This window comes from Gopherus evgoodei, chromosome 9, assembly GCF_007399415.2.
Source record: "Gopherus evgoodei ecotype Sinaloan lineage chromosome 9, rGopEvg1_v1.p, whole genome shotgun sequence".
NCBI classification, from domain to species: domain Eukaryota; kingdom Metazoa; phylum Chordata; order Testudines; family Testudinidae; genus Gopherus; species Gopherus evgoodei.
In genome coordinates, this window is record NC_044330.1 from 28,278,305 (window position 1) to 28,306,258 (window position 27,954).

Sequence of the window (27,954 nt, forward strand, 5' to 3'; positions counted from 1 at the left end):
AGAAACTATTCATGTGTTTTAGCAGTTGAAAGCACAGGTGAGATCCAGCATCATGTGACCAGCTCTTTCTTGCTATGGACCACCAGCAAGTGCTCTGCAAACCACTAGCCGTAAACAGGATTCAGATTGGGAACCTCTGCCCTATGTCATTTTGATATTCACATACTTTGTGATCAGAAAGCATGAAGCAATTGTATGATGGGGGTGAGGGAAACAGAGAAAATATTTTAAAAAGTTTCAACATCATAATTGTATTTGCCTACATGTGTGTGTGTTTGGAATGAGGTTGTAATGTTATGTATCAACATCCAGCTCTCTGGAAGCCCAAACTCTGTAGTATTAACTCCAAGACATACTCAAGATCCTAGCTCCTTGTCAGTGCCCATTGTGCAGGATGGCATTTTCATATGCTGTAGCCCTGATTTTCCTCTCACAACAGTCAGAAGTAATTGCAGTGAAGTCAACGGAGTTCTGCTGGTGTAAAATTGAAGTAAAAGTGGTAGGTTAAAATCTGTTTGTTATGGTTTCCCCATTCACCATCTTCAATTTGTTAAAACAACAACTAGGTCTCCATCTTGGATACCCTCCTTCACGGAGAGTTTGGCGCCGTTTTTGCCTTTTTCAAATTAGAGCGGGAAAAGGTTAAGTCATGTAACAGCCTAGTCTGCCCAGCAACTGCAGATTATTTAAGGGTAGTGTAACCATTACTCTGGGCTGTCCATCAGAATGGCACTCAGTCTTCCCCACGAGCAGCCAAGAGGTATTGCCCAGCCAAACCAGGACTTGTTAGTGATTTCAAGTTTCATCTAGCTTCCAGCTTCAAGACTTACCTGCATGCAACCATTACACATCTAAGAAAGAAGGGTATGCATACCACACACAGGACAACACCTTCAAGAACAGACAATAAAGGAAGAAAATATAGCTCAGTGGTTTGAGCATTGGCCTGCTAAATCCAGCATTGTAAGTTCAATTGCTGAGGGGACCATTTGGGGATTAGTCCTGCTTTGAGCAGGGGGTTGCACTAGATCACCTCCTGAGGTCCCTTCTAACCCTGATATTCTCTGATTTAAGAGGACATCAGCCACTTACCTGAGCAATCACTTATTCCTGTGTTCTGGCTTCTGTTCCTGAGTTCCAGTTCCACTTCAGGGAACTGGTCATCATTGTCTTGTCACACCACGGTTCCTCCCTTGGATCAGCAAGCGAGATGGTACTATGATTGCTTTTTATTGTCCCTCAGTTTCCCCTATTGTGTAAGGGTTTGGGGGCTCTGGAATTCATGTCAACATCATCATCATCAACAATCGAACTATTATTATTTGTTCTGTATATGTTTTGGGTCCTTGTTGTTTAAATCTTGTCTAATAAACCTGTTATGTTTTCACCTTATCCTGCTTAAGTCTTTAATCACAGATTATAACCATTGCTAGATGCGGATGAGGTTGGGGTAGAACTTGCAGACTAGCCATCTTCTGTGAAGTTAGAGAAGTAAAATCAATTTAAATCTGTCTCAGGCTAATAGATTTAAAGGAGAATCAGGTGTGTCATATTCCTGGAGTACACAACACCTTCTCATGTCATTCACTTATCTGGGTAAAGTGCTTTGAGATCTTGGGAAGAAAGTTGCTATGGAAATGCAAAGTATTATCTTTATAAAATGATTCATTTTCCAATCACAATGGCCTTCTGTGAAAGCCTGGAGGTGAAAAGCCATTTCCTTGCTGGGGCAGCAGTGTTGACATTTCCACAGAAGCTGTAGAAAGAATGCTGACTGCATATCTGCCAGTCACTGCTGAGAACACTCAGAGTCAGCAGAGCTGTGCTGCGCCCCCAGGCAAGAATTTCTCCTTCCATGGGGAGGCGCAGCCTGTGATAGGAAGCCTTTGTAATTTGACCTGACACTTACAGGTAAGAAAGAAGGAAGTTAAAAGGCAAAAGGGAGAGCATGACAGAGAGGAATCATCCCTGAACAGTGGCTGCAGTACATGTGTACTGGGACCTGCCGGCAACCAGCAACACCAGGTGCTAATGAGGAAGAAGCGGGACAATTATAACATTTTCAGATGCATTCAACTAATTTTGGCTGCCCAAACTGAAACACCTGATTTTCTGAGGACTCACAGCTACCACTGGAGCAGAAGAAGGTGCAACATACTATACTCTCTCTTCTTTAGCCAGCCAACTCCACAGGTCAGCGTGAAGGGAGGAGCAGAGCCATAAACCCCATCTCCTCTCCACCTTCTTCGGAGTGACTAGAATGCCTCAGGATGCCAACAGGAAGCAGTCCCTGAACTCAGAAGAAAGCAATTGGGCCTAGCTCTTGCATGGAGATGCAAAAGGGAGGAAAAGGCCACTTCCCCCTTCTGCACCTCTGAAAGTGTCAACCACAATAGGGTCCTTTGTGTGACTAAGGGTATGTCAACACAGCAAAAGCTGTGCATGGGCTAGCCCACCTGAGCTAGTTCAGGCTTCAGCGCTAGTAGTACAAGCCCAGCATGGACCCTAGGTATGTTCTTGGCTTGTTAGCTTGCTCTGAAGCTCTCACTCTGCTGACTTGACTGCTATTACCCGCACTAGCTGGATTTAAGCTTGCTCAGATAGACATACCCAAACTATAACAGAAACAATGCAAAACCTATTTTCTGTCCCTACCATCTACAATAGAACTGACCAGTATTAAGCTTCCCAGTTAGGATCTCAGACAACCAGCCCCTTCACATAGATTGAAAAAATATCCTACCCACTGAACATAAGAATGACCATATTGAGTCAGACCAAAGGTCCATCCAGCCCAGTATCCTGTCTACTGACAGTGACCAATGCCAGGTGTCCCAGAGGGAGTGAACCTAACAGATAATTCTCAAGTGATCTCTCTCCTGCCATCCGTCTCCACCCTCTGACAAACAGCAGCTAGGGACACCATTTCTTAATCATCCTGCTTAATAGCCATTAATGGACTTAGCCTTCGTGAATTTATCTAGTTCTCTTTTGTACTCTGACTCAGCCCGTTTCCCTGAGCCACTAGATCTGTGCCTAAATTCTACATCTCTCACCCCAGCAGACAAGGAGAAAACCCAGAAGTTGAAGGATAGCAATGAAGAATCACTTATGGAAAAGATGAGATGTAAACACACCAGTCACTGCTGCATATAGCATGTTGGAATTACACACACTGGACTGGCTTGTGCTGTCAATTTTTAATCCAAACTCCTCACGGAAATCAATGAGGTGCTCTGCATAAGAACAACTGGGAGAGTATAGTCCAATAAATACACTGGGCAAGAAGTGCTAACCAGGGATTATAAAACCATATGGATTAATCATAATAGCAGGCATTCTTCCTAAATGACATGTTTTCTAGTAACTGAAGCACACTTTTAATGAAAGGTTACCCACTGAGTGATTTATAACTTGTTTCACTATATAAAGAAAGGTGATTTATTCCAAGTATCATGATACAGGGAAAAGTCCTAACTTTCCATTTATCTTCCAAGTGATTACAGTTCTTATTCTCATATAAAATATCTACCCCGTGAGGGGAGAAACAGTTAAAAATAAAATTAATTTGCTCCTGTAACTAACAGGAACAACTTAGCTATTACTGATTGTTATAAATAACAGATGGTGCAAGGTGGGGAAAACAGATTCCTCTTTACATTTTACTGCTGCAGACATTATGAAAAACCCTTAAAACACTAATTCATTGCTCCTGGCATCTGTTAATGTTAAAGTAGTTCTGACTTCACTAGCCAAGGTTTCTTTATTACCCTTAATAATCCACCTGCCTAGGAATTAACTCTGCAGCTTCTTAGCTGCAAAATTTCTATGATGGAAGCTTCATATTGAAACATATATATTCAAAATTAATACATACTATGGCTATATACATGGACAAGATGTCCTAATAGATCTCTGCTATCTCAGTTTCAATGATTTTGTGAACTGAGCTGAACTTTTTTTAGGCACCCAGTTTAAGGATGTGACTGGCACACAAAAATGTAATAACTTTCATTAGCCTGCTACATCTAAATAATTTTTCCCTTCTACCCATTGGACCATGCTGCCTTTAGAACTCTAGACCTGGAGTCAGAAGACATGCCATTGACTCAATAAGTGACCTTGGATAGGTCGTATAACCTCTCCATCTTGAAGATGGCGAGAATGACACAGCCTTCTTTGTAAAGTATTTTAAGATCTATCTACAGATGGAATGTATTATTTTAGTGCTAATATTAGTATTAAAACAATTCAAGGCAGGCAAATTGAAAAATGTATAGCAGGATGGGGATTTTTTTAGAATAAAGAAACGTTGCGACTGAAATTCTCTAAACAACATATACTGAGGGAGGCGAGGGCAGCAATTATGCAAAATCCCCACATCTGGGCTGTGTGGTGATGTACAATATATATCATTACTCCGATAAAATGTTTTTGGTACATATACTTTTAATGTGACAACATTTTTAAAAAATTATACAAATACTGGGCTAAATCTTGCTTAACTACACTCATATATATCTAGAATAACTCCACTGACTTCAATGGAATTACTCTGGATTTACACCAGTGTAACTGAGGACAAAATCTGGCCCTAAGTGTAAAAACACTTTAAATATACTCTTTCTCACTCCCACACACACACGCACACACTGAAATATAATTCCTGTTTATGTTTAGGTAAATGATTTTTTCAGAATCTTTTGACTCCTAGAGTTTGCAGGTTCTGCTTGAAGAACAACATGCACATTTCTCAGTTGACACATCGAGCTGTGTGAGCAGGTGCCTTTCACAGTATGTTCAGAACAAAGCCCGAACACTAGTGCCTTACTACCATAAGAAAGTTCAGCTCATACCATCCCTGAGTAGGGCTCCTACCTCAGGATTGCTCAGCCCACACCCTATATTCTTCCTTTCTAAACAACCACATCCCCTATATCTAGGTGAGTGAGGAGACACCTGTTTCAGTGAATCAGCAGAACCCACTTAACCATTTGGAAAACAAAGTTCGAAATGTAGGACTAATACAGTTCCACTGAACATGAGGGTGGTTGGTGTCACAACTGGGATAAGGGCAGTAGTCAAAGCAGCACTTGGGTATTGGGAGGTCAGAGTCCGAGACAAGCCAGAGGGCAAACTGAGATTCAGACATCAGGAAGCAGGCACGATCAGGTTAGTGGTGGGTCAGAGTCCAAGAGTACATCTACACAGCAGCTAAGCACCCAGGCCTGGCCCGTGTCAGCCAGCTGAGGCTCATGGAGCTCAGGCTGCAGGGCTGTTTCATTGCTGTGTAGATGTCTGGGCTTGGGCTGGAGGAGCCTGAGCTCTAGGACCCTGTGAGGTGGGAAGGTCCCAGAACTTGGGTTCCAGCCTGACCCCAGAAGTCTACACAGTAATGAAACAGACCTACAGCCTGAGCCCCAAGAACCTGAGTCAGCTGGCATGGGCCAGCCTCAGGTTTTTCTCTGCCGCATAGACGTACCCCAAGACAAGCTAGAGAGTGAAGCGAGAGTCAGGTTACAGGAGGCAGATAGGATCAGGTTACCAGGAAATCGGGGTCGGGCACCAGGTTACAGACAGCAATTGAACAGCAAAGTTGAGGACAAACCAGGGACAAAAGTCAGAATATATCACAAGCACGGTCTGGAGCAGAGACAGGCAGGCAGTCTGTGCGGTTGCTCCGAAAGCTCCCTTCTATGGCTTCCTGGTTTAAGTACTGGTATCGCCAAAAAGGAGGCTGTCAGGGGCTGTCACTCAGGTCCTGCTGGGCGGTACTTCCTGCCAAGCCCAGCCTCCAAGGTCCTTCTTTAGGAGCCTGCCCTAAGTCTCCTGAGGTAATGTGAAGGTGTCCGTGGCCCAGAATCCCTATAATCCCAGGTTTCAGACCTGCAGGTTCTAACAGTGGGGTGTGAGGAGGGAGCCCTGGATAAGCAGAACAGGACATTTCAGGAGCCCCGTGTGTCACAAAGCACTACTTCAAACCTGAACTCTCTCTAGGGTATGGGTGGCAACCCCACAAACGACATGGATCCACTAGCCTAAAATCCTTGAGTGGAGGTGCACAATGGCTGTAGTAGTAGTGAGCAAGGAGTGAGTGGCTGGATACTGGGTTGAGGTAAAGGAGTCCATGTCTCTCCATAGGTTTTTCCATACTTGGGCTTTGCCCAGAGGATCATAATCTGGCGTAAAGGGTGGTGATACTACACATAGGTGAGCTCTCCCATTCCTTCCTATGTGTCTGAATATATCATAACTACCAGTATCAAGTAAATTTTACTAACCATCCATTTCAATGGAGCAAAACATGTTCTGAACTTTGCTGGGGACATCTATACTGGCCTTTTATAAGGAAGAGATAACTAGTAAGCACATTTAGTGAAGCAATAACACTATTCTTCATTAAAAACTCCAGGCTAATGGATGATGCTCAACTTCACAACAAAACCTCTAATATTTCACCTAATGTTTCGAAGTGCGTATGATGTACTCAATAGCACTTTGAATGGTGTAATGGAGAGAGTTCAGTAACAATGGCTAATTCCTCAGAACCTAACCTTTTACAAAAGGAATCAGCTTTCAGGTGCTGGTAAAGCTTCTTCTTAGATGTCTCTACTTTAATTTTTGTTAAAATGTCTCAGGATGAGCAGCGTGTGCATTATGATGTCTAAAAAATGCCTGCATCCACTGAGCACATCCTCTCAGACAAGTTTTGATGTGTCACAAAGAGGGGTGTGTACAATATGGTGGAATGCTATAGGGTGTCAAAGTATAATAGTCATTATAGTGCACATAAGCAGCCATTACACTTGACTGTTATGGTTCCTTGATGAAGGCTATTTTACAAACCAAGAGCAACTGTAAGAGGGGGCATATATAAAAACAAAATAACAAGAAATTTTTGTTGTAGAAACTGTTGATTAAGTGTCAATCTCTTTATACCAACATCTCTTTTACATTATTTTGATGCATTTCATTGGTCATTTAAACACTGAATAAAACCCATAACACAAATAAACTGGCCTATAACACATCCTAGAAGTGGGAAAGTCAGTCTCTAGGGCAGATCCACTTTTTATTTATTTATTAAGATCAAGGTCAATAGCGCAGATTATAGAGAAGACAAATACTAAAATGTTCACAACCTTTAGGAGGGAAGGGTTAGGATAAAAGATCATTCTGTTCCTTTACCTGATATGATCTTAGATTGTCCCTTCCTGACCAAACCCCACAGGAAAGGGTTAAGGGGGAGAAAAACTTTGCAAGGATCTCCTCACAATGTTGTTCCCAGATCGTTCTGGGGAGGGGGGGGGGGCTGGCAGGGATTATTATAAATTAAAATTTGTATTGCAGCAGTAATTAGAAGCCCCAGTCAGGATCAGGACTTGCTTGTGTTAGGCACTGTTCAAAGACAGAGGATGACACAAAGCAGGGGAATCCTATTCCCTTCGCTGAATGGCCATGGGTCTTCTTCACAGAACCCTTGGAATGTGCAGCAAATGAGAGTTATCCATGTATGGCTCTTGTGCCTTTCACTAGCTGTACTGACCCATTGTTTCTGGCTTGTTAGGTAATTGCTCATATTGGACTCAGTCTTTCAAGCCCACTGTAGTTGAGGCTCCCACTGAGTCCAATAGGAGTTGTGGAAATACAGACATCTCATGGGACTGGGCCCATTGTATATATCAAAACTGAAAAACAGGGGAGTCACTATTAATTTGTATGAAAAAAAAATCAGCTATGGGCACAGGAAATGCCAAACCACCACCTAGAAGGATTTATGCTGTCAACAGCTGAGATTTACACAGATCTTATTACTGATGCCTTAAGCTGAAGTAATTTATTCACCTTCTTTGATTAATTATTCATTTTTTATTATGCATAGCAGACTTGGAAGGTTAAGGAGAAAGGGTGTGCACTAGTCAGTGTCAGGGCTTTGGCTCATGCTGCTGCCTGGCTTTCACAAAGCTAAATTGCATGGCCCTCTACTTACCACAGAGTGCTCAAAACACAGCAGAATCACCCCACTTCCACTGCACCAGGGACAGGCAGGGAATGTGAGGCCTACTTTGTAGCATCGAACTGTGGGGCACCTCTATAAGAGAGAAGAGGGGGGAACCTGAGGCAGAGACAGGAGCAGTTTTAGAGTTACTCTCCCAAATAGTGTCTAATTAGGGCTTGTCTTCACCACAAAATCTAGTCATGACGGAACAAGACCTTGAAGGGTCAAGCTAAAACATGCAATGCTGACACAACTTGCAGTTGGTGTAGACGAGGGCAAGTTGTGGTGGAGGGAACATAGATTACTTTAAGCTACCTTTGTTCCTTCTAATATCGGAGAGTAGCCACCAGTAAAATGTAGAGCAGCCTCAAGGAGTTGCACTCTGGCCACATGCCCTCTTGACATACATCTATGCTAGAGACTGCATAGGAGGACAGTGCCAGGCTGTTCTGCATTAGAAGTACCGCACAGTGGGGAGATGTGGTTGGGGTTTGCCATCGGAATGGTGTAAAGAGGCCAGAACATGGCCCTCCTCAGGACTGAAGATTATAATTTCCACCTTCCCAATGGCATTTCCCCACATGAAACTCTTTTACTTGGCTCCTAGAACCAAAATTGGCCTTGTGTAAGTGGCTGTCTGGTTGTATCCGTAGGACATTTCTGCACTGTCATACTCATTCTCCCCTGCTACATAATATTCAAGGATTGTAGACTCTCCGAAGTTGGGGAAATGCAACCCATTTTTTGTCTCTGAACTTGACTTTTGAGATTCTAGATACCTCTGCATAGAGGCTAGTTTTTGTCAGACACAAGGATTATGGCTTACTTCACCTTGTCTACATAAACTGCCCCATTACAGCATGCTTTAAATAAACCTCAGTATGGGCTGACAACAGAGGTCAGTTTTGGATTACTAATATAAGAAGTCTGCAGAAAAGAAAAAAGTTCCATAACAAATCATTCCTGTGGGAGAAACCTACAATTATCAGATGCGGAGACACTATATGACCATTGCTCTTTCAACAGTCAACTCTAAACACTGGCAAGTGCGGGGCAAACAAAGACAGGGTATCAGTATTCAGCTTAAATTTTATCTTTTTTACTAGCCTGTCTCCCCCAGTAACATCACTGTGTTGAATGTGTCGGAGTTTATAGACATCTGTTTAGTAAATGCGTTCCTCAGGAAATTTATTCCAGCACCATGCATTCATTAAGGTCCAAATCGTGGTCCCTTTGTAGTCAACGGACATTTAGCCATCAACTTGAATAGAATCAAGATTTGGTCCTTAGGTAGGCTTCCCTACAGTGCTATATGAAAATAATCACTTTGATTACACTCTCTCAAGCCTAGTGCCATCAGGTTAATTATTCAGATTTCTCTGAAACAAACATGTAATTGCAGTTTGTTTTTGTATAAATCTGTGTCTTGGATTAAACATTCATGCTATATATACAGTGAGCAGAAAAAAAAACAAACTATGTCCCATTCTAATAAAAGTTTAATCAGGGTCTGATAGTATGAGCTAGGACACTTCATATAGGCATATGTGCCAAAGGGTCACTTTTCTTTTAGACCCAAGGGAGTTTATATCCTGATTTTTAATGTTTGCATCGCTTACTTTAGTGCAGAGTACAGATGGACAAGTCGCGAACACAGCTTACAACAAATGGATATCTAGCAAAATTTCAAATCTAGAAAAATGGAGAGAAATTTTTAGTTGCCACAGGTAAGATTTTTATTCTGCTTTGTTCTCACATATTCTTACAACCAGATAGTCTTTCATTAGGGGTTTTACAAATTTTAATGTTTTATTTCTCTGTCTGCATTCTCAAATATATTTTAAAAAATGCAAGTATAATTCCTAAGTTTTAAGCTTTTTTTCCCCACTGGTCAAAGAAAATTGTACTAGGTTAATACTGCGTTTATTTTTTTAGCTGAGTTTTATTTTCACTTGCAGGTTGGAAATCAATAATACAATTCACCAGGTAACTGTTTTTCTCAAAGGTAACATTTTTGTATTAGTCTGTTCTTTTTTGTGATTGCATCACTAGGCAATCACATTTAAGAGATTACTCATGTAATATATAGCACATTAGATGCTAGTATTCTCTTAAGAAAATAATAATCAAACTGTAAAAAAGCCTGTTTTACCAATTTCTTCTTATACATTTTTCCTTTGAGAAGGAAGCCTTCATATATTTGAAAGAGAAATGTTCATAATCAGGTTCAAAGTAACAGAAGAATCTAGGGTAATGAACTTTTTTGTCTAACAGTCAAGAGTTTCTTGGTCAATTTTAAAACACAGGAAAGAAGACACAGGTGTTCAGAAAGACAAAATGTATGTATTTCTAATCATTACCCAAAACCTTAAATTGGAGGATGTCAAAGTTTAGTCAGAGATTATATATTTTTGTACTGTAGTCATTAGAATGTGCTGAAGTTATTGGCAACCATTGATAAAAAAAAATGTGAGTCAGACCAGTAAACTGCATATTAAGCAATTTAAAACAATAAATATGTACATATAACTCTTTCACCCTCATTAGTATTTAGGCTAATATAATCATTTGTGGCTATAAAACCAATATATGACCTTAAATATCATGCATGTTTAAAATAAACTAACTTGAAATTAAAGGCATCACCTTTATTGACGTCTGTTCTTAAATGGGTTCCTGAACAAATTTATTCTAAAGCAGAAATAGCTCTGGAATTATTATCTTCATTATTGTTCATGTCCTAATAGGGGACAGTGAAATAATTTAAATTCTTTAGAAATCCTATTCAAAACTAAGTGTATAAAGCAGAATGAAAACAAAATAAAAATACATATTAGATAAATAACATTTTGTAGGCAGGAGGGTTGAAAAAACACTCAAAGTGCCTATGTGACAGCTTTGTCTTTTTGTTTGCAATAAAGCTTCTCTTTCAGCAGTTGCCTATGACTCAGATGATTTATTCACTAGATAAGAATGACATCTTCTCCTGTTCTTTGGTAATCCAGACAGCTAGGAAGGGAGTTCTCTTGTCCAAGGTTCAGCTGTCACCGGGTAACTTCTCCTGTAACTGCTTTCATTACACTGGAAAACTATTGACATCGGTCCAAAAGTACAGCAAGTCAAAAGACAAGTAGATTCAAAGTTAAGTTATACTGAAATATTGCAGGAAGAGGTAAAGAAAAGCCAAACAGTAAGTAGCAAAGTATTTGTTGTATTCCTTGCCCAACCCCCAAAATAGAAATGACCTACCTTGTTGGGAATTTGAGTCTTGAAAGTGATTTTGTGTGTGTGTTAGTTACCACAATGCAAAGAACGGAAAATTTTAGGAATGATGTGGCTTGAAACAGCCTTTAGAAAGATAACTGTACACAAAAATTGCACCATTTGAGCAGTGTTGCACAATTACATGTCAGTCTGTTTCTTTAAATATATTGTTGTATGATTTCAAACCTAGAACATCAGTGTACTGATCATTTTATAGTTTCCTTTTAACTATCTGGAATTATATGACAAAGAATATGTATTCTTAATCTTTTACCACTTTTTTTTAATAACTTTAACTTCATCATGTCCATGTTATTATGAAAAAAGGACACATGGCAGGGTGGGGTGGGATGCAGGGGATAATTTAGTAGGACCTAGCATAGGAATAAGCTATCTTCTAACTGCTGCAGCTGAAAGAATATACAAGTCCTGTTCATTTCGCTCTACAGAAATACCAAGACAATCACAAATCTGACTATGACAACAAGGATGGAACTGGAGCATCTGAGTTTAGAAGTTCCAAAAAGCAGGGACAGTTTCTATCCAATATCCCTTTCTCAATCCCCAAACCGCTTACAATCTCTTCAAACCTGGGCAGCCTGCCTATCTCCCTAGAAATGGCAATGGTAAGCATATCTTGTCCATTAAGCATGAGCTGTAATTTAACCTCACCAAATAGAGAGACCTGGGAACCTTATCTGCTGTTATATGAGGCTTAGATTATTATTGGATTCAAGGATGCAGTTTGTTGGTATTGATAAAAGAAGAATATAATTTTAATTATTTATTTATTATGCTTTTAAAGAACACAGCTGCTGTACAAGCCACAAAACTGATATAATACAATGTTTATTAGCTACTATGAGAAATAATAAAGGATAATGTTTCTTTGCTATTTGGCATTTTTGTTGCCTAGTGCAGTGGCTCAAACTTTTCCAGTCACACCGCACCTCTCCCCCCAGCAACAGAATTTGTCTACACACACACACGCACACTGCCATTACTGCACAGCCAAATTTTCCTCAGCAGCAGAGCTTGAGCTGAAGGTAGAGCTGAGGGCACAACTGGGGATGGGAGAGGAGCTGGAGCAAGAGGCAGAGCCAGGCTGGGACCCAAGCAGAAGGCTCAGTGGAACTGCAGCTGGGCTCAGAGTTAGTCTGGGGGTAGAGCAGGGGGCGTAGTGGAGCTGTGGCTGGAGCTCACATGGGGGCAGAGAGGGAGTGAAGGTGGAGCTGGACCTGGAGGTGGAGCAGGACTGGGGGCTGAACAGGGTTGGAGGCAGAGCTGGTCTGGGGATGGAGCTCCCTCCCTGCTCCCCGTGGGGGCTGGCTCCAGCCCTATGTGCCCTCCGAATATTCCTCTCTGTTCCCCTGGGGGGCACTCCACACTTTGAGAACCACTGGCCTAGGGGGCAGAACACTGATCATAAATTCAGGAGATTAGGCAAGTTTTTTAAGTCACTAAATATTCTGGGGCATGATCCTGCCAGTCCCTCATATGCAGAGTCTCCATTGGCTTCAATGGGATTTTTGCAGATGGGAAACTTGCAGAATTGGTCTTTGATGCCTACAGGCTGTAAGGATCAATAAAAGTCCCAGTCATCTATCAATGTACAACACCCATGTAACATAAACCTCAGGCATTTAACATAAAGGGTAAAATTCTGACAAGAGATCTGCATTGGTGAACACACACAAAATAGAGAGTAAGGGTCAAGTCCTGCAAAGACTTATGTATGTGAACGACTTTGCTTACATGAGTAGTCACACTGACTTCAAATGTATCTCTCACACTGGATAAAACAGCCTGTGTGCATAAATCATTCCATCTCTGACGTGGAGTAGCTTAATCAGAGGCTGTGCACAGAGGGACCAAGATGTTTGTCCAGGACAACTCTACCCTGACTGGTATGGGGAATATGCTCTCTTTTGGATAAACCAAGCTCCTTTTTTCTATGGCACACTCTCATGAGGTGAACACCACAGGCAGGTTTTCCCATTAAATATTTTCTGACTAGAATTGCAGCACAATAAGTGATCAGTGCATAGTGGCTTTTTATCCATTTTGAATGGGCAAACGCATGTACATTGCTTCACTCATGCGAGTACGACTAAAGGGATGAAGGCATTCCATTAGTGAGAGTGAGCAGCCATGCCAGTCCTATGCTTCGCCTTACACAGGAGACTTCCCAAGCAGCCAGTTAAACCAGCTGTATGGCCCCTTTGCATCTCTGGGGTGAAGTCCTGGCTCCATTCAATTCAGTGGGTCCAGAATTTCATTCCTGGAATTACATAAAAGAGTAACAGCAAATCTGAAAAAGTGGATCCCTTTAAAGTAGGTGTTATAACCTAAAATTAATAATTCAGCCTAGAGCTATATTTTATTGTAATTGAGACCTGAAGTAAGTAATCATGACTAACCAAATATGTTTCCTTTCCTTTCATGTCACAGGGCCTGATTCTCATGAAGGGTACATCTATATATGAGCTGGGAAGTGCAATTCGCAGCTTGCATAGATGTACCCATGCTAGTTCTGCTCGAGCTTGCACTTAAAAATAGCAGAGTGTCATTGGTGGCATTCCCCCGCTCCCCCAAGTACAATCTCACCTGGCCCTTTGGGTATGTACTCAGGCAGCTAGCCATGCCCCTGCCTCTGCCACCATGAATGCACCACTATTTTTAGGCACAGGCACATGTAAGCAAGCTGGGAATTACATTCCCAGCTTAAATGTAGACGTACCCTATGATCACTTTACACTGTGTTGGCAATGTGAAGGAAGATGCCTTAAAGTGAATGTAAATGTAATTTATTCCTACTTGAAGGCCCCTTTACATTTCCAAAGTGATGTAAATTGGCCTTAGTGTAAATGAGAATCGGACCTAGTCTACCTTTATTCCTCTCATTTTAAGGGGCTTCGAAAGATGTTATTTGGAAACACATTCCATGTCTTCAGCTATGAATGGAAAAAATCATATTTCAAATTCCACGCTCCATATTCTGACCTATTCTATGCTTTGGAGGCAGAAAAGGTAAATGTTTATATGTAATGACTGACCATGTATTTTCAGTATCACAGAGTGAACTGCTGGGATTTGCAAATGAACTCTAATTTTACTCGACTCTAATTCTGCGTGATCACACCTGAACACTGTGCTCTGTTCCAGGTATCTAAATACCAGAAATATGGACAAATCAGAATGGGTTCAGAGGTGATAATTCTGGGTCTGGAGAGAATGATTCATGAGGCAAGATTACAAGAGTTGAATATATTGCATGACTAAGCAATGACTGAGGGGGGACAAAGCAGCCTGCAAATGTCTAAAGGCTATAGATACCCAAAAGAGAGAGGATTTATTTATAACAGTACTAGAAGTAATGGGGTGAAATAGAGTTTGAGACATTTCTGCACTTTTCCCCTTTTATGCCTTTGGCGCCCTCTTTAATTTAGAGATTTCCAATGAAGTGCTCTGTTCTTCCTCTAGGTAGTGAAACTGCACACAGGAATCTAACTATAAAGAGAACTCTTCAGGTTACTCCCCTGTCTAGCAGTGGGATTTTCCTTCCTGTTTCTTTTGTCTTGCTTCTTCAAGGTTGTGTTTTTTCTGTAATAACTGTCCAGATAGGATTACTATTGTTCTTCTTTTGTTTGTATTGTTATTTTGCACAGAATTACCAGCGCTGTTTTGCTGGTGTTCAGATCCCTCTTTTCATTTACCTTCTTCTATTTATAAAACTTGTTTCTTCATTTCAATCCCTTCAGATTTCCTCATCCAGTCCACTCTCTAGTTTTTCTCAAAATTTCTGTCATTCCTTAGTCCATGAATCAATCCTGAGGTCTGTATTTCCAACTTCTTTTAAACTTTTTAATCATTCATTATTTTTGTTATTTTTCTCCATGAAATGCACTGTAGAGGACTTCAAATCATATGCATGCTCCCCAGTATTTTTTCTAAAGGCTATTCAAAATATGTCCTAGAAGGGAAGTCCCAACATGTTTCTAGAGCAGGGGTGGGCAAACTTTTTGGCCCAAGGGCCACATCTGGGTGAGGAAATTGCATGCAGGTCCATGAATGTAGGGCTGGGGCAGGAGTGTGGGAGGGAGTGTGGAGTGTACGAGGGGGCTCAGGGCAGGGGTTGGGGTGTGGAGTGCAGGAGGAGACTCAGGGCAGGGGGTTGGGGTGCAGGAGCGGTGCGGCAAGGGTTTGAGGTGCGGGCTCTGGCCCAGCGCTACTTACCTTGAGTGGGGCGCAGTTGGGTTAAGGCAGGATCCCTGCCTGCCTTGGCCCAGCACCGCTCCCGTAAAAGGCTAGCACCATGTCTCTGTGGCCCCTGGGGGAGGGGCATAGAGGGTTCTGCGTGCTGCCCTCCCCTGTGGGTACTTCCCCCAAAGCTCCCATTGGCTGTGGTTCCCCGTTCCCAGCCAATGGGAGCTGCAGGGGGTAGTGCCTGCAGGCAAAGGCAGCACACAGAGCCCTCTGCCCCACCACTGCTCCGCCAGGGACTGCAGGGATGTGGTGCTGGCCACTTCTGGGAGTGGTGTAGGGCCCACAGCACCATGGAGGTGCCAATTCTGTGGGCCAGATCCAAAGCCCTGATCCAGTCTGTGGGCTGTAGTTTGCCCACCCCTGTTCTAGATCCACATAAGGAACAAATGTGATAATGTTTCACTTTAATCCAGGTGACATGTACCTAAATTTGAAAACATGAGCAGTCCCAATGTAACTTCAATGTAATTACTAATGTGCTTAAAGTTATACACATGCTAAGTGCTTTGCTGGGTCAGGGCTTTAAAAGAAAAGCAAGACACCTGCAGTAAGCAGTTAATGTTGTGAATGCCCACAATCCACTATTTATGTAGCAATTCTCTCTAGCAATTCCATTTAACTGCACTGAAATACTTTTAGCAAGTCCAGCCGAAACTTTTTAATCTTGAAGGGTCTGTTATTGCTTAATTTACTAATTTAGGCCTCAGTTGCACTTTGCAACAAGCCCTGGATAAGGAGCTATTTGTGCTACTCTAGAAGCAGATCAGGAATCAGATTGCAATTCAGAGAATGTGGTCCCTCTGGTGCTCTGGGAGGCTGTTGGGGAGGGGGAGAAAGCATGGGATCAGGATACTCTCTACTCTATGTAATCAGGAGCTAAATTTTATGTTAATGAAAAAGTGGTTTGTAAAAATACAACAAAAATTGTAAAGTCACTAAAATCATTTGTTAAAATCTGCATACAAAGAAAACAACAAATGGGAATGTAGTTTGTTCTGTGAAATAATAGAAATTATATGAAAAATTTCTATCACCCTTTATGACCTGATCCTACTGTGCTTAATAAGTCAGTGGCAAAGCTCCCATTGACTGCAGTAGCAGCTCATGCATTTCATCCAGTATTTTCATCTAATTTTCATCTAGATTGTAGCAGAAGGTGCAAGGGAAACAAATCTGAAGAGTTAACAGAGGAGACATCTCAACCAATCATGGGTAACTGCCATAATTCCTTCTTTGTTGTTGTTTTTTATCAGTTCAAAGATGAAGGAAGCCACGGTGTGATCTTATTTCTATATAGCTTGCTTTTCTCTAGGACATTGGAAAGGTAAATTATGGCTTTTAAAAATCTTCTATACATGTTTAGCAATATCTTATGACGTGATCTATTTCCTTATGACACTGGGAGGAATTAGGAGAGGGAAGCCAAATTACACCTGTATTGTACCAACTCTTATCACCTAGATAGTGATGATAGTGACTGAAAGTCAATGGGACTTAGACACCTAAATCACTAAGGGGTTTGTATACACTCAAAAATTATCATTTTAACTATACTAATATAGGTAAGTTGTACAACCTCTATCCCCACCCTAAGAACAGATGCAATTATATTGGTGTAAAGGTGTTTTATACTAGTACAATTATTCCTGTGTAGGACAGGGAATAAGCTGTATTGATATAAGGCACTATTATACCAATATAACTGCATCCACACCGGAGTTATATCAGTATTTTAGTTTAAAAAAATTATACCCCAACCAAAATAGATATAGCCATACAAAATAGATGTGTAGTCCAGCTTTTAGGCACTTTTCAAAATGTTACCCACTAACATTTTGGTTCAATTCCTAAAGACAGGTATTGGAATTGTTAATAACAGTCATTAGAAAATGCTAGAGATCACCCAGAACCAAACCATGTGAACCAAACATACATCAATTTTGGGAAGTTTGGGTCTGGGTCTAAATTTGAATTTTGCATCTCATATCCAAATCTAATAAAAGTTAAACCTGGGTGTAAAAATATAGCTAGATCACCACTGCCATGCCTGTAATAAAGGGAAACAAAAGAACCCTGAGGAACATATTGCCATTTTAATTTTTCTTGACAATCATACACTGATGTACAGAGTCATTCCTATCATTCAGCTGACACCACAATAATACTTTGTTTTTGGTTGCACAGGCTCCAAAAAGACCTAGACTTCACAACATCTCATCTGTTACAACTCAGTCTTGGAAACTTCATCTGTAGACAGGTAGGACTATGTGATTTTTTTCCTAAATGGTTCTTATAAAATATGCGTAATCAGTTTACCGAACATTCACAATTGTTAGTAAGATCCATCTAAAAGTAGATGGATCCACTTCCAGATATGGTCAAAAGGTATTTCTGAAGCTTTAGAATTGTATTGACTGTCTTAACATTGGTGTATGCATTTTAGGTCAATTTCCATTATTGCTTCTAGTCTTTTCAATTTCAGGAAGAATCCATCAAGGTGTTCCCAATTACAAAAATATTTTTATTATTTCTTAATTTCAATGTAAAATATAAAAAAGGACATCTGTACACAAACTCTGGATGTCCTGGCCACAATTAAATCTGTCACAAAAAATACCACCACAAACCAAAATACAATGAGAAATAGAACAAACCAGCCAACAGAGAGTAGATGCCATGGTTTGGCACAATAGATCAACCCATCAGTGTTGGAAGGGACCTCAGGAGGTCATCTAGTCCAACCCCCTGCTTAAAGCAGTACCAATCCCTAAGTAAATCCTCAAACCTCTAAATGGCCCCCTCAAGGTTTGAGCTCACAACCCTGGATATAGCAGGCCAATGCTCCCTCCCCCTTCAAAAGTCCATTGCCTCTGCCTCTACACATGCCCTATCAAACAGATGAGTTTTACAGTTCATGGTTCATACAACTACCATAGCTGAGTGTTGGTCTCCGAGAATTTGAATCACTAATGTTACCCAGGATGAAGATGATTTCCTACATCATTTGGTGGCTGAGGTAGAAAAACAGCCATTAACTTTTACTATGGTTTTGTTAAAAGGCAAATGTTAGGCCATAAAGGCAAATGTTATGGGCCAGATCCTCATTCAATGGACATAACATAAGTTTCCACCAGCTGAGGATCTGGCACCTATTATTTGCAGAGAAGAAAGCAGATTTACTGTGTGTTGGATGTCTATGTCCAGAAATGATAATGAGGATTGAGAGTCATCATTATGGCATTTACTGTCGTAGGGTGCTGTGTTTTATTGCCAAGGGTATTGCTGGACTGTGTAAAGCTGCAGGCATTCTCCTGATATCTGCTATAGTGGCTTCATTAGTCATTTTTCTAACTCCCAAAATTATGTGGCTTTGGGGGCAAAAGATTATAAAAACAGGAAAATAAGTCTAAAACCCTGCAAAATTAGAAAGATTCACAAGGGGCTTGTTTAAGTTTGGTATTTTTTCAAAAATAGGGCCAGTTTTGGATTTTTGACAAAATGCAAAAATGCTCACATGGCAAGCATTACAAATATATCTGCAAATATTTTCCTGCCTCTAGTTGCTTGAATCAAAAGGCATCAGAAGGTACAGATCACCTACCTGGATCGATCTTCAAGTCACGCTAAAGGATAATACAGAAGTACAAGCAGGAGTTAGGGGAAAGCGAATAGATATATGTGCTTGCACCGCATAAAATAAGCCTCAGTTATTCAGGGACGCTGAAACAGTTTTTATAGTGGAGGTGCTGAGAGCGATTGAACCAAACTGTAAACCCTGTATATGATGGAAACCACTTCAAGCCAGGGGGTGTTGCAGCACCCTCTACACCCCCAGTTCCAGCACCTATGTAGTTATTTGTGGGAGACATTAGTGACAAGCAAGATTTCAGTGCCCAGGGTTCAGAATCATAGCAATTGCTTTTCCTTTCTGAGGACACTTGCAAAACAAGTGGAAATGGGAAGAGAACAGCAAGCACATCTTAGTGAAGTAATGGACGACAACCTGCTGTAAGTAGAAGTCTGAGTTTAGTTTTGCTGCCTGCCCATATTTTCATTAATTAATATAATGAATCCATCCCCACATTCCCATAGACACAATGGGGTTTTTACTCCTGATTATACAATTTTGAAACTTCCATCAACACAAGCATGGTCTAGCAAAGTGAGCACTGGGTACAGAGGCAAAGCTTCTGAGTTCTAGTCCTGGCAATGCCACTGACTCACTATGTGAGCATGGGAAAGCCACTTAACCTCTCTGTATCAGTTTCTCCATCTCTAAAATGGAGTTCATAATACTTATCTTTGTCAGAGGGAAGTGTGATGTCTGGAAGGCCCTATGTAATGGCAAGTATTATTGGCATGTAGATACCAGGGTGACAGGTGTCCTGGAAATGCCTAAGACAGATGTGTATGAAATCATGCTTTTGTGCCACTTATTCTATATAGAGGGGAAAAATGAGCTATAGGAAAGATGAACAACAGCAAGCAATTCTACAGCGTAGTTTCTGCTCCGCTGCCTGAAAGTGTAATTGTAGGTCATTCCCCCTCTAGGCAATTCTCAACATCATTTTAACAGGCAGAGCATGTCCACATGTGTTTAATGGGTTCCAGAAATTTGACAGTGAAGATGGAGTGCAAGAACTATTGCATGGAGTCCTGGCCCGCAGTGATGTGGACTATTTACACTGGAACAAGGAGGAAGTGGAGCATTACAGACCCTTCCAGGTGAGAGCATATGCAAATCACGGAGCTGCACTGACATTCCTACACTCAGATCCCCTGGCTTTAGACTGTTACCGTTAGTACACTATATATCATCAGCTTTCCCCCTGAAAATTCATTTATCCTCTGTAGACTGGCGGCTTACCTTCACTGAAGAATAAAGTGTGTTCTTAATTGAAGTTCGGTAACTCACGGTAAAATACTAATGAAGACAAGTGATGTGAAACTTGCAAACTGCCTTAGAAAGGTTCCCATTGAGCAATATACTGAAAGCACAAGGGTTGCAGAGGGTGGGGACCACATCATGGCATTTGAAAAATGCAGTGGAACGGAGGAATAGACAATAAGTGATGAAATAAAGAGTTTGAAGGCTGAGTAGTTACAGGGTTGTTGTCTCAATGCCATTGTGCCATGTAGCTAAAATGTGCCAATAGTGACACATACAAAAACAAGCATAAAAATAGATCATAGGCACATAATCTGAGTGTAGCTGGGCAGAAAGTAGGTGGAGTCAGTGGGAGGAGGGACGGGGAAAATGAGGATCATGCAAAGAAAACATGGAAATACATTCATAGAAAGCCATCTGAACTAATGCTGACAATGTCTGCATTAAGCCAAAATGCAGCCAGGCACAGTTAGCCAGGCCCCCACACACATTCTCATTATATAAGTCACACTCCACTCACTGCCAATACAAAAGGGCAATGGATGGCCACACATGTATGGTTACTGCTGGACACAGACACACGCATTCTCAGTCTACAGCTCCCACATTTTCCCACCTGCCTCCCACACTCAATCCCCACCGCTGGGTGCCTATATGCTGAAGCTTTAAGGCACATTCCTGCCCTCTCCTTGTGTCCAATCCCTGGCCTGCTGCAACACAGGAGCTTCCACTTATATGGCTAAAACAACCACACTTTGCTCAGGTGCCCATACCACGAGCAGATCCAAGGAGCTGCTGTATAGGTTCCAGTGCTCCCTATTCTTTTCCTTTGTTCCCTAAGTGTTTTTCAGCACCCTTGTTCATGCCACAGGAGAACAACCCCAGTGCTCAACATGTGGCCTTGCAAACTCCAGGGCTTCAAAGCTACAGCCCTCAGAGTAACACATCAAACACGGTAAAAAATTGGCTGAAGAAAGTATCACTGATGAGAAGAGTGAAGACAATGAAACACTTTGATGTGCATCTAAAGTGTGGTCTCCTGGATAGTGTATCTGACTCAGAGTAATGATCCTCGTGGCTCTAATCCAGTTCACATACCCTGTCACTGCCTCCATTTCCCTTTCTGTAAAATAAAGATAAGATTTACCTACCTCCCGGAGGCGTTGTGAAGTTTAGTTGGTCACTATATGCTTTAAAGATTCAAACACATTTCTAGACCATCAATGCTGGGAAACTGCTACTTCCATCTGCTTTTTGCTTACTCCCATGGGAGTTTAAAACAACACAATCTTCCCTTTATGAAGATGGGATTTAAGCTGCTTGAAGAGTCTTTTAGTGTCTTGGGACATTATTTTAAGGCCTCAAGGTACTAGGGCCCAGATTCACATTTTGAATCCTAAATATCTTTGTGGACCTGAGCCAAGGTTTTCTTATATTAGTTCCCTTTTTAAGACTGAAGTATTTTCACAGATCTATTTAATGCAGAACGAATGCAAACATGACCCTCTGGGGTTAATTTCGCTTATCCAGAGAAGACTCAATACATGTTGTTCTTTCTTTCTTTCCATGTGTTACTGTCACTGTCATGCTCTTGAGGCTTATGTACATCAATAGCATAGTGATCATTTGAAACGTGACTTACAAGACATTGTTGTCCAATTCACTTTTTTCAGCTGACTTGCATTACTTTCTAGATAGGATCCTTTTCCTCCTCCCCAAACAAGAGAGATTATACAATAATGCAAAACGTAAAGCTTCTTTTCTTCTTTTATGTATGAGGGATCATTTACACCATCAAATGCTAGAGTTAATCTTACCTGTCTTTCCTAATAAACCACTACTGTATGGATATGTCTAGGGACCAGAGTCTATAAACTGTTTAGGGATTTCTTTCTTCTTCAGTACTTAATTCTGCCTGACAGATTTTGTTCTCAAAGTGAGGAATAACTCCGTCTCTAGATTGGTCATATCTCATTTCACCTTGGTAAATCACCTTTACACACCAGACTTACTGTTAATGGCCATTGGATGCATGCTGTTTGTTGATGAAGCACTGGTCGGAGACTGCCAAATATATATCATATGACATCAGAGTCCAAACATAATGGAAAAACAATAAAAACAAGGTTCAAAGGCCACATCCAGAGACATGAAATTTGCATTTCCCCAAGTGACCCTCACAATAGCCTGCCAAAAGAGATAGAACACCTTTCATGAGAGGCCAATTCAACCCTGTTGTAAGCAGACACAACTCCATCTAAGTCTATAGACTTATGTTCTCTTAAACCAGGGCTGAATTTGGCCTGTTCTCTCTAACAGCAGTAGTTACTACATTTTGTACCATTTAGAGAGCACCCCCATTATTTTTCTGCTTTAAGTTATGGGGGCACGTTCTGATTTCACTTATCCCTGTACAAATCCAGAGCAACTTGAGTGGTGTTACATCACTATAAAACCTATTAGGGCTGTCAAACGATTAAAAAAATTGATCGTGCAATTAATCACACTGTTAAACAATAATAGAATACCATTTATTTAACTATTTTTGGATGTTTTCTAAATTTTCAAATATATTGATTTCAATTACAACACTGAATACAAAGTGGACAGTGCTCACTATATTTATTTTTATTACAAATATCTGCATTATAAAAGCAAAAGAAATAGTGTAATTCAATTCAATTCACTTAATACAAGGGGGAGGAGGGATAGCTCAGTGGTTTGGGCATTGGCCTGCTAAACCCAGGGTTGTGAGTTCAATCCTTGAGGGGGCCACTTAGGGATTTGGGGAGTGATCCTGCTTTGAGCAGGGGGTTGGACTAGATGATCTCTTGAGGTCCCTTCCAACCCTAATAATCTATGATTCTAAGTATTGTAGTGCAAGCTCTTTATCATGAAAGTTGAACTTACAAATGTAGACTTCTGTACAAAAAATAACTGCATTCAAAAATTAAACAATGTAAAACCTTAGAGTCTACAAGTCCACTCAGTTCTTCTTCTTGTTCAGACAAACAAGTCTGGTTACAATTTGCAGGAGATAATCCTGCCCGTTTCTTGTGAGAACAGACATTCACATGGCACTGTTGTAGATATTTACGTGCCAGATGCGTTAAACTTTCATATGTCACTACATGCTTCAACCACCATTCCAGAGGACATGCGTACATGCTGATGACGGGTTCTGCTCAATAACAATCCAAAGCAGAGCGGTCTGACACATGTTCATTTTCATCATTGGAGTCAGATGCCACAAGCAGAAGGTTGATTTTCATTTTTGGTGGTTTGGGTTCTGTAGTTTCCGCATCGGAGTGTTACTCTTTAAGACATCGAAAAGCATGCTCCACACCTCGTCCCTCTCAGAATTTGGAAGGCACTTCAGATTCTTAAACCTTGGGTCAAGTGCTGTATCTATCTTTAGAAATCTCACATTGATACCTTCTTTGCATTTTGTCAAATCTGCCATTAAAGTGTTCTTAAAATGAACATGTGCTGGGTCACCATCTGAGATTGCTATAACATGAAATATATGGCAGAATGTGAGTAAAACAGAACAGGACACATACAATTCTCCCCCAAGGAGTTCGGTCAAAAATTTAATTAATGCATTCTTTTTCTTAAGGAGCATCATCAGCATGGGCTCATGTCTCTGGAATGGTGGCCAAAGCATGAAGGGGCATATGAATGTTTAGCATATCTGGCACATAAATACCTTGCGACGGCAGCTACAAAAGTGCCATGCGAACACCTGTTCTCACTTTCAGGTGACTGTGTAAATAAGAAGCAGTCAGCAGTATCTCCCATATATGTAAACAAACTTATTTGTCCTAGCGATTGGCTGAACAAGAAGTAGGACTGAGTGGGCTTGTAGGCTCTAAAGTTTTACATTGTTTCATTTTTGAGTGCAGTTATGTAACAAAAAAAATCTACATTTTTAAGTTACACTTTCACAGTGAAGAGACTTCACTATAGTACTTGTATGAGGTGAACTGAAAAATACATTTCTGTTTATCATTTTTACAGTGCAAACATTTGTAATAAAAAATAATAATATAAAGTGAGCAGTGTACACTTTGTATTGTGTTGTAAAATAAATCAATATATTTGAAAATGTAGAAAAACATCCAAAAATATTTAATAAATTTCAATTGGTATTCTATTGTTTAATAGTGCAATTAATCGTTATTAATTTTTTTAATCGCAGTTAATTTTTTTGAGTTAACTGCGATTAATTGACAGCCCTAAAACCTAAATAAGTAAGCGAAATGAGAATTATGCCCAAGAGAGATCCTGTGTATTTACACCAGTGTAACTGAGATGAGAACTAGCCCAGAGGACTGAGGTTTCTATGAAGAGACATTCTGAAGTAGGTCCTGGAGGATACTGCAATGCTCAGACTAACTGTAAACATACTGAACTGGGAGAGTTCATTGCTACTCGTGCAGAGAAATAGATTACATACTTTTAGAAAGACTTCCTTGTTGCAGTGTTCAGCCCTTCAAACCCCGCTGAATACACCTTCCTCTCCACGGGTCACACCACATCATACCACTGTTTGTTTTCTACATTTTCAGATGCTGATGTTAGCTACTTACATTACCACACAGAACTACTGGCAGAATAGCACCAATGTTCACTAGCAATTGCACAAATGCACTTTAGAATGTACGAAGGACTGTGGAATTGGGTCTACAATTTGTTGAACTGGCCACAACCCGTTCATTATCTGACCCTTTCTTAGACTATTTGGAACCCTATTATGTCAGTGTTATTTTTAAAAGCTGATTCCCATAAATATATTCCCAGGCTTAGGATTTACTGGAGGTTTTTTATTACACTATCCATAAAGCAAAGTGCACTTCTCAAGTTAAAACATAGTGGGTGAGATCCTCAGTGGCTGTAAATCAATAGACATGAAAGCACAGGTGAGGATTTCATCAGAGCTGGAGTTCAACTTGCGACATATATCATTCATACCACCTTGACTTATTTACTCATTTCCTGATTAAAAGGTATCTGTAGAGATATTACTAGAGGAAATGGACAGTGATACCTCACAGTAACTCTGTATTCAGAGCAGTAAAACTAATGTTCCTTTAAAGCAACACAGACATAAGTGCCTATTAATAATGAAAGTATATTTGAAATACCCTTTTCCCCCTAGGTTGGAAGCATGCTGAAGACTCCTAAATTACCCATCTGGCTGTGCAACATCAATGGAACATACAGTGTTCTTTTCAGCACAAACAGGCTGCACTTATCTGACTGGAAAATGGAACACATCTTTGATCTCTACTTATATAATGGGCAGCCATCACAGAAGAAAACAGTACATCTAACAGTAGGTAGGCATTTAAGTTTATCAAAGGAAGGTGTTTAAATGTATATCATTGTCAGTGTTTAATATTAGTCTGTTCGTGTTGTCTAGGGAAGATACAGTAAACAATGCATAAGAAAAGGCTCAGATCAAAAGATGATTTGAAGAAACATAATCAGTTGGGTGGAATAATATTCTTGAGCAGAAGCTTTATTATTGGGGCGATATCAAGGGTGACCAGACGTCCCGATAAAATCGTGACCATCTCACTATTTAGGTGTTTGTCCCGCATCCCGACCAATCTTTGGTCGAGAGGCAATTTGTCCCATATTTTGCTCCACCGGCAGCACTCTTTTTTTTTCTTTGCTCCGCCGGCAGACCCTGCCCCCCACGTGTCCCAATATTTTTGTCCTCTCATCTGGTCACCCTAGCAATATCTAAGAATATTGTCAATAGAATTGACCATTTTTTGAATCTATATATGAATATCAAGAATCCTTTGAGATGCTGAGCATCCTTGATACCGACTGATATTAATAGGAATTGAGAGCACAGCACCATGCAGGACTGGGATCATATTATTATTACTACATGTTTTACAGTAGTGTCTTGAGGCTCCAACCAAGATCAGGGCCTAACTGTACCAAGTGTTGTACAGACACCTAGTATGAGACACGCCCTGCCCTACAGAGTTCAAATCTCAACAGACAAGGGTGGAAAAGAGGAAGTGCTATTATCCACATTTACAGATGGCAGACTGAGGCACAGAGAGATTAAATGACTTGCTCAAGGTTAGTGGCAGAGCAAGGAATTGAATCCAGATCTCCTGAGTCCCAGTCCAGTGACTTAATCACAAAACTGTCCTCCCCTAATGTAACAATGGCACAGATACATCATGAAGTTGCAAACCATGGGCCACATCATCCATTTGTGTAACAGGTACAGAAAGAGAGGAGTGTGCCATGACTGCCAGTCTGCTGCTACTCTACTTCACTGTACGCTGCTGAGGCCAGGTCTTTTGGGGCACAGCAGTTTAATTGGGCCAGGAACTAGATCTGTAGGAGGGGGCTCAGTGACTGCCATTCTGGTTGGATGGCCCCTAGAACTGTGACTCAAAGATTATACTTTCATTCCATGCACTACATTGTAACCCTGCCTGCAGCCTTCCTATCATCCTATGCCCCATCACTGCTATATAAAAGCCACTAGGGGAAGTTATGGCTGCTCTGATTTAATAAACTGTATATCCTGAGCTTTGCATGCTGCTGCAGGTGCAGACTTTGGTTTATTTTCAGTAACAGCCTTCCAAACAGCTAATGGCTGGCACAATAACCCATGGGAAAGCAAGACTTCATTCTGAACCGTTTCACTGAGTTCATAATCAAGTAATAACTGATGGGAAGGGCTTCTCCAGCCTATTTATGATCAAGGGGAAGAATTGAGAGCTCAAAGCCTTTAACATAGCTGGTCTTAAACTGCCAGGAAGTGTACCACCCAGAGATCATTACTGCTATTGTAAACTAGGGTCAGATTTTTAGGATGTGAGGTCCTTGTTCATTTTTACACCAACAGTTCATTCCAGTTGCATGCCCACATGCTTGTAATGCCCACAGACTTCAAGCCTCACTTTCTGAAATTCTGACCCCAAAAACTGAACATTTTAAATAGTTGCCTTTGAAATTATAAACTGTTGGAAAGAAATCAGTGCCAACTATGTTAAATTTAAACTGCACATTGCCATGAGTCTAGAGTTTCATCTGCAATAGCTGCATTTGCCTAGCAGTTCTAGACCAGCACTGCATTTAGAAGAGCAGAATATCAGCACACAGGCCCATTAGGCTTCTAATGTGGAATTTTAAAATCTGATGAGCAATTGAACAGAATAGCCAGTGAAGCTATAGCAATTAGACTCATGTTGCTGGGGGGTTTTCACTGAATTTGGGGCATTGCTCTTTCAGACACTCATTCTCATCATTGGGAAAAGAATCACTGTGAAGAAAGTGATCCAGAAAAGAGATTTCCTTTTGTAGAGATGGCAATCAGAACTAAGCGGGAGGGGGCAGCCATCAACTGGAATGGGGCTGTCCCATTCTTCCGAAGAACGAGACTGCACAAATGTGGCATCCACTGCCCTGTGACTGGCTCTGTAAAGTACTGAAGGCCACTGAGAAAAAGAATGCTTTCTTACCATTAGAACAATCTTTGATATCTTAACAGGACCCA

General features: G+C 40.9%; 1 protein-coding gene across 1 annotated transcript; it reads left to right on the plus strand.

Annotated features, from left to right (window-relative positions):
• Nucleotides 1–394: 394 nt before the first annotated feature.
• On the plus strand, nucleotides 395–27,889 carry MINDY4B (MINDY family member 4B). The gene is made up of 8 exons (XM_030575699.1): nucleotides 395–499; nucleotides 11,713–11,889; nucleotides 14,174–14,293; nucleotides 16,783–16,853; nucleotides 17,714–17,786; nucleotides 20,081–20,254; nucleotides 25,579–25,759; nucleotides 27,690–27,889. The coding sequence occupies exons 1-8, from the start codon at nucleotides 395–397 to the stop codon at nucleotides 27,887–27,889; spliced, it is 1,101 nt and encodes a 366-aa protein (XP_030431559.1).
• Nucleotides 27,890–27,954: the final 65 nt, after the last annotated feature.

What these genes read in the sequence shown, in the direction of transcription:
- MINDY4B (XM_030575699.1), top strand. Translation starts at nt 395, where the DNA reads ATGGCATTTTCATATGCTGTAGCCCTGATTTTCCTCTCACAACAGTCA. An exon ending in TTCTCTAGGACATTGGAAAG is followed by an intron (nt 16,854 to 17,713) that starts GTAAATTATGGC and finishes TTGGTTGCACAG; the next exon opens with GCTCCAAAAAGACCTAGACT. An exon ending in GAAACTTCATCTGTAGACAG is followed by an intron (nt 17,787 to 20,080) that starts GTAGGACTATGT and finishes TTCCCCCTCTAG; the next exon opens with GCAATTCTCAACATCATTTT.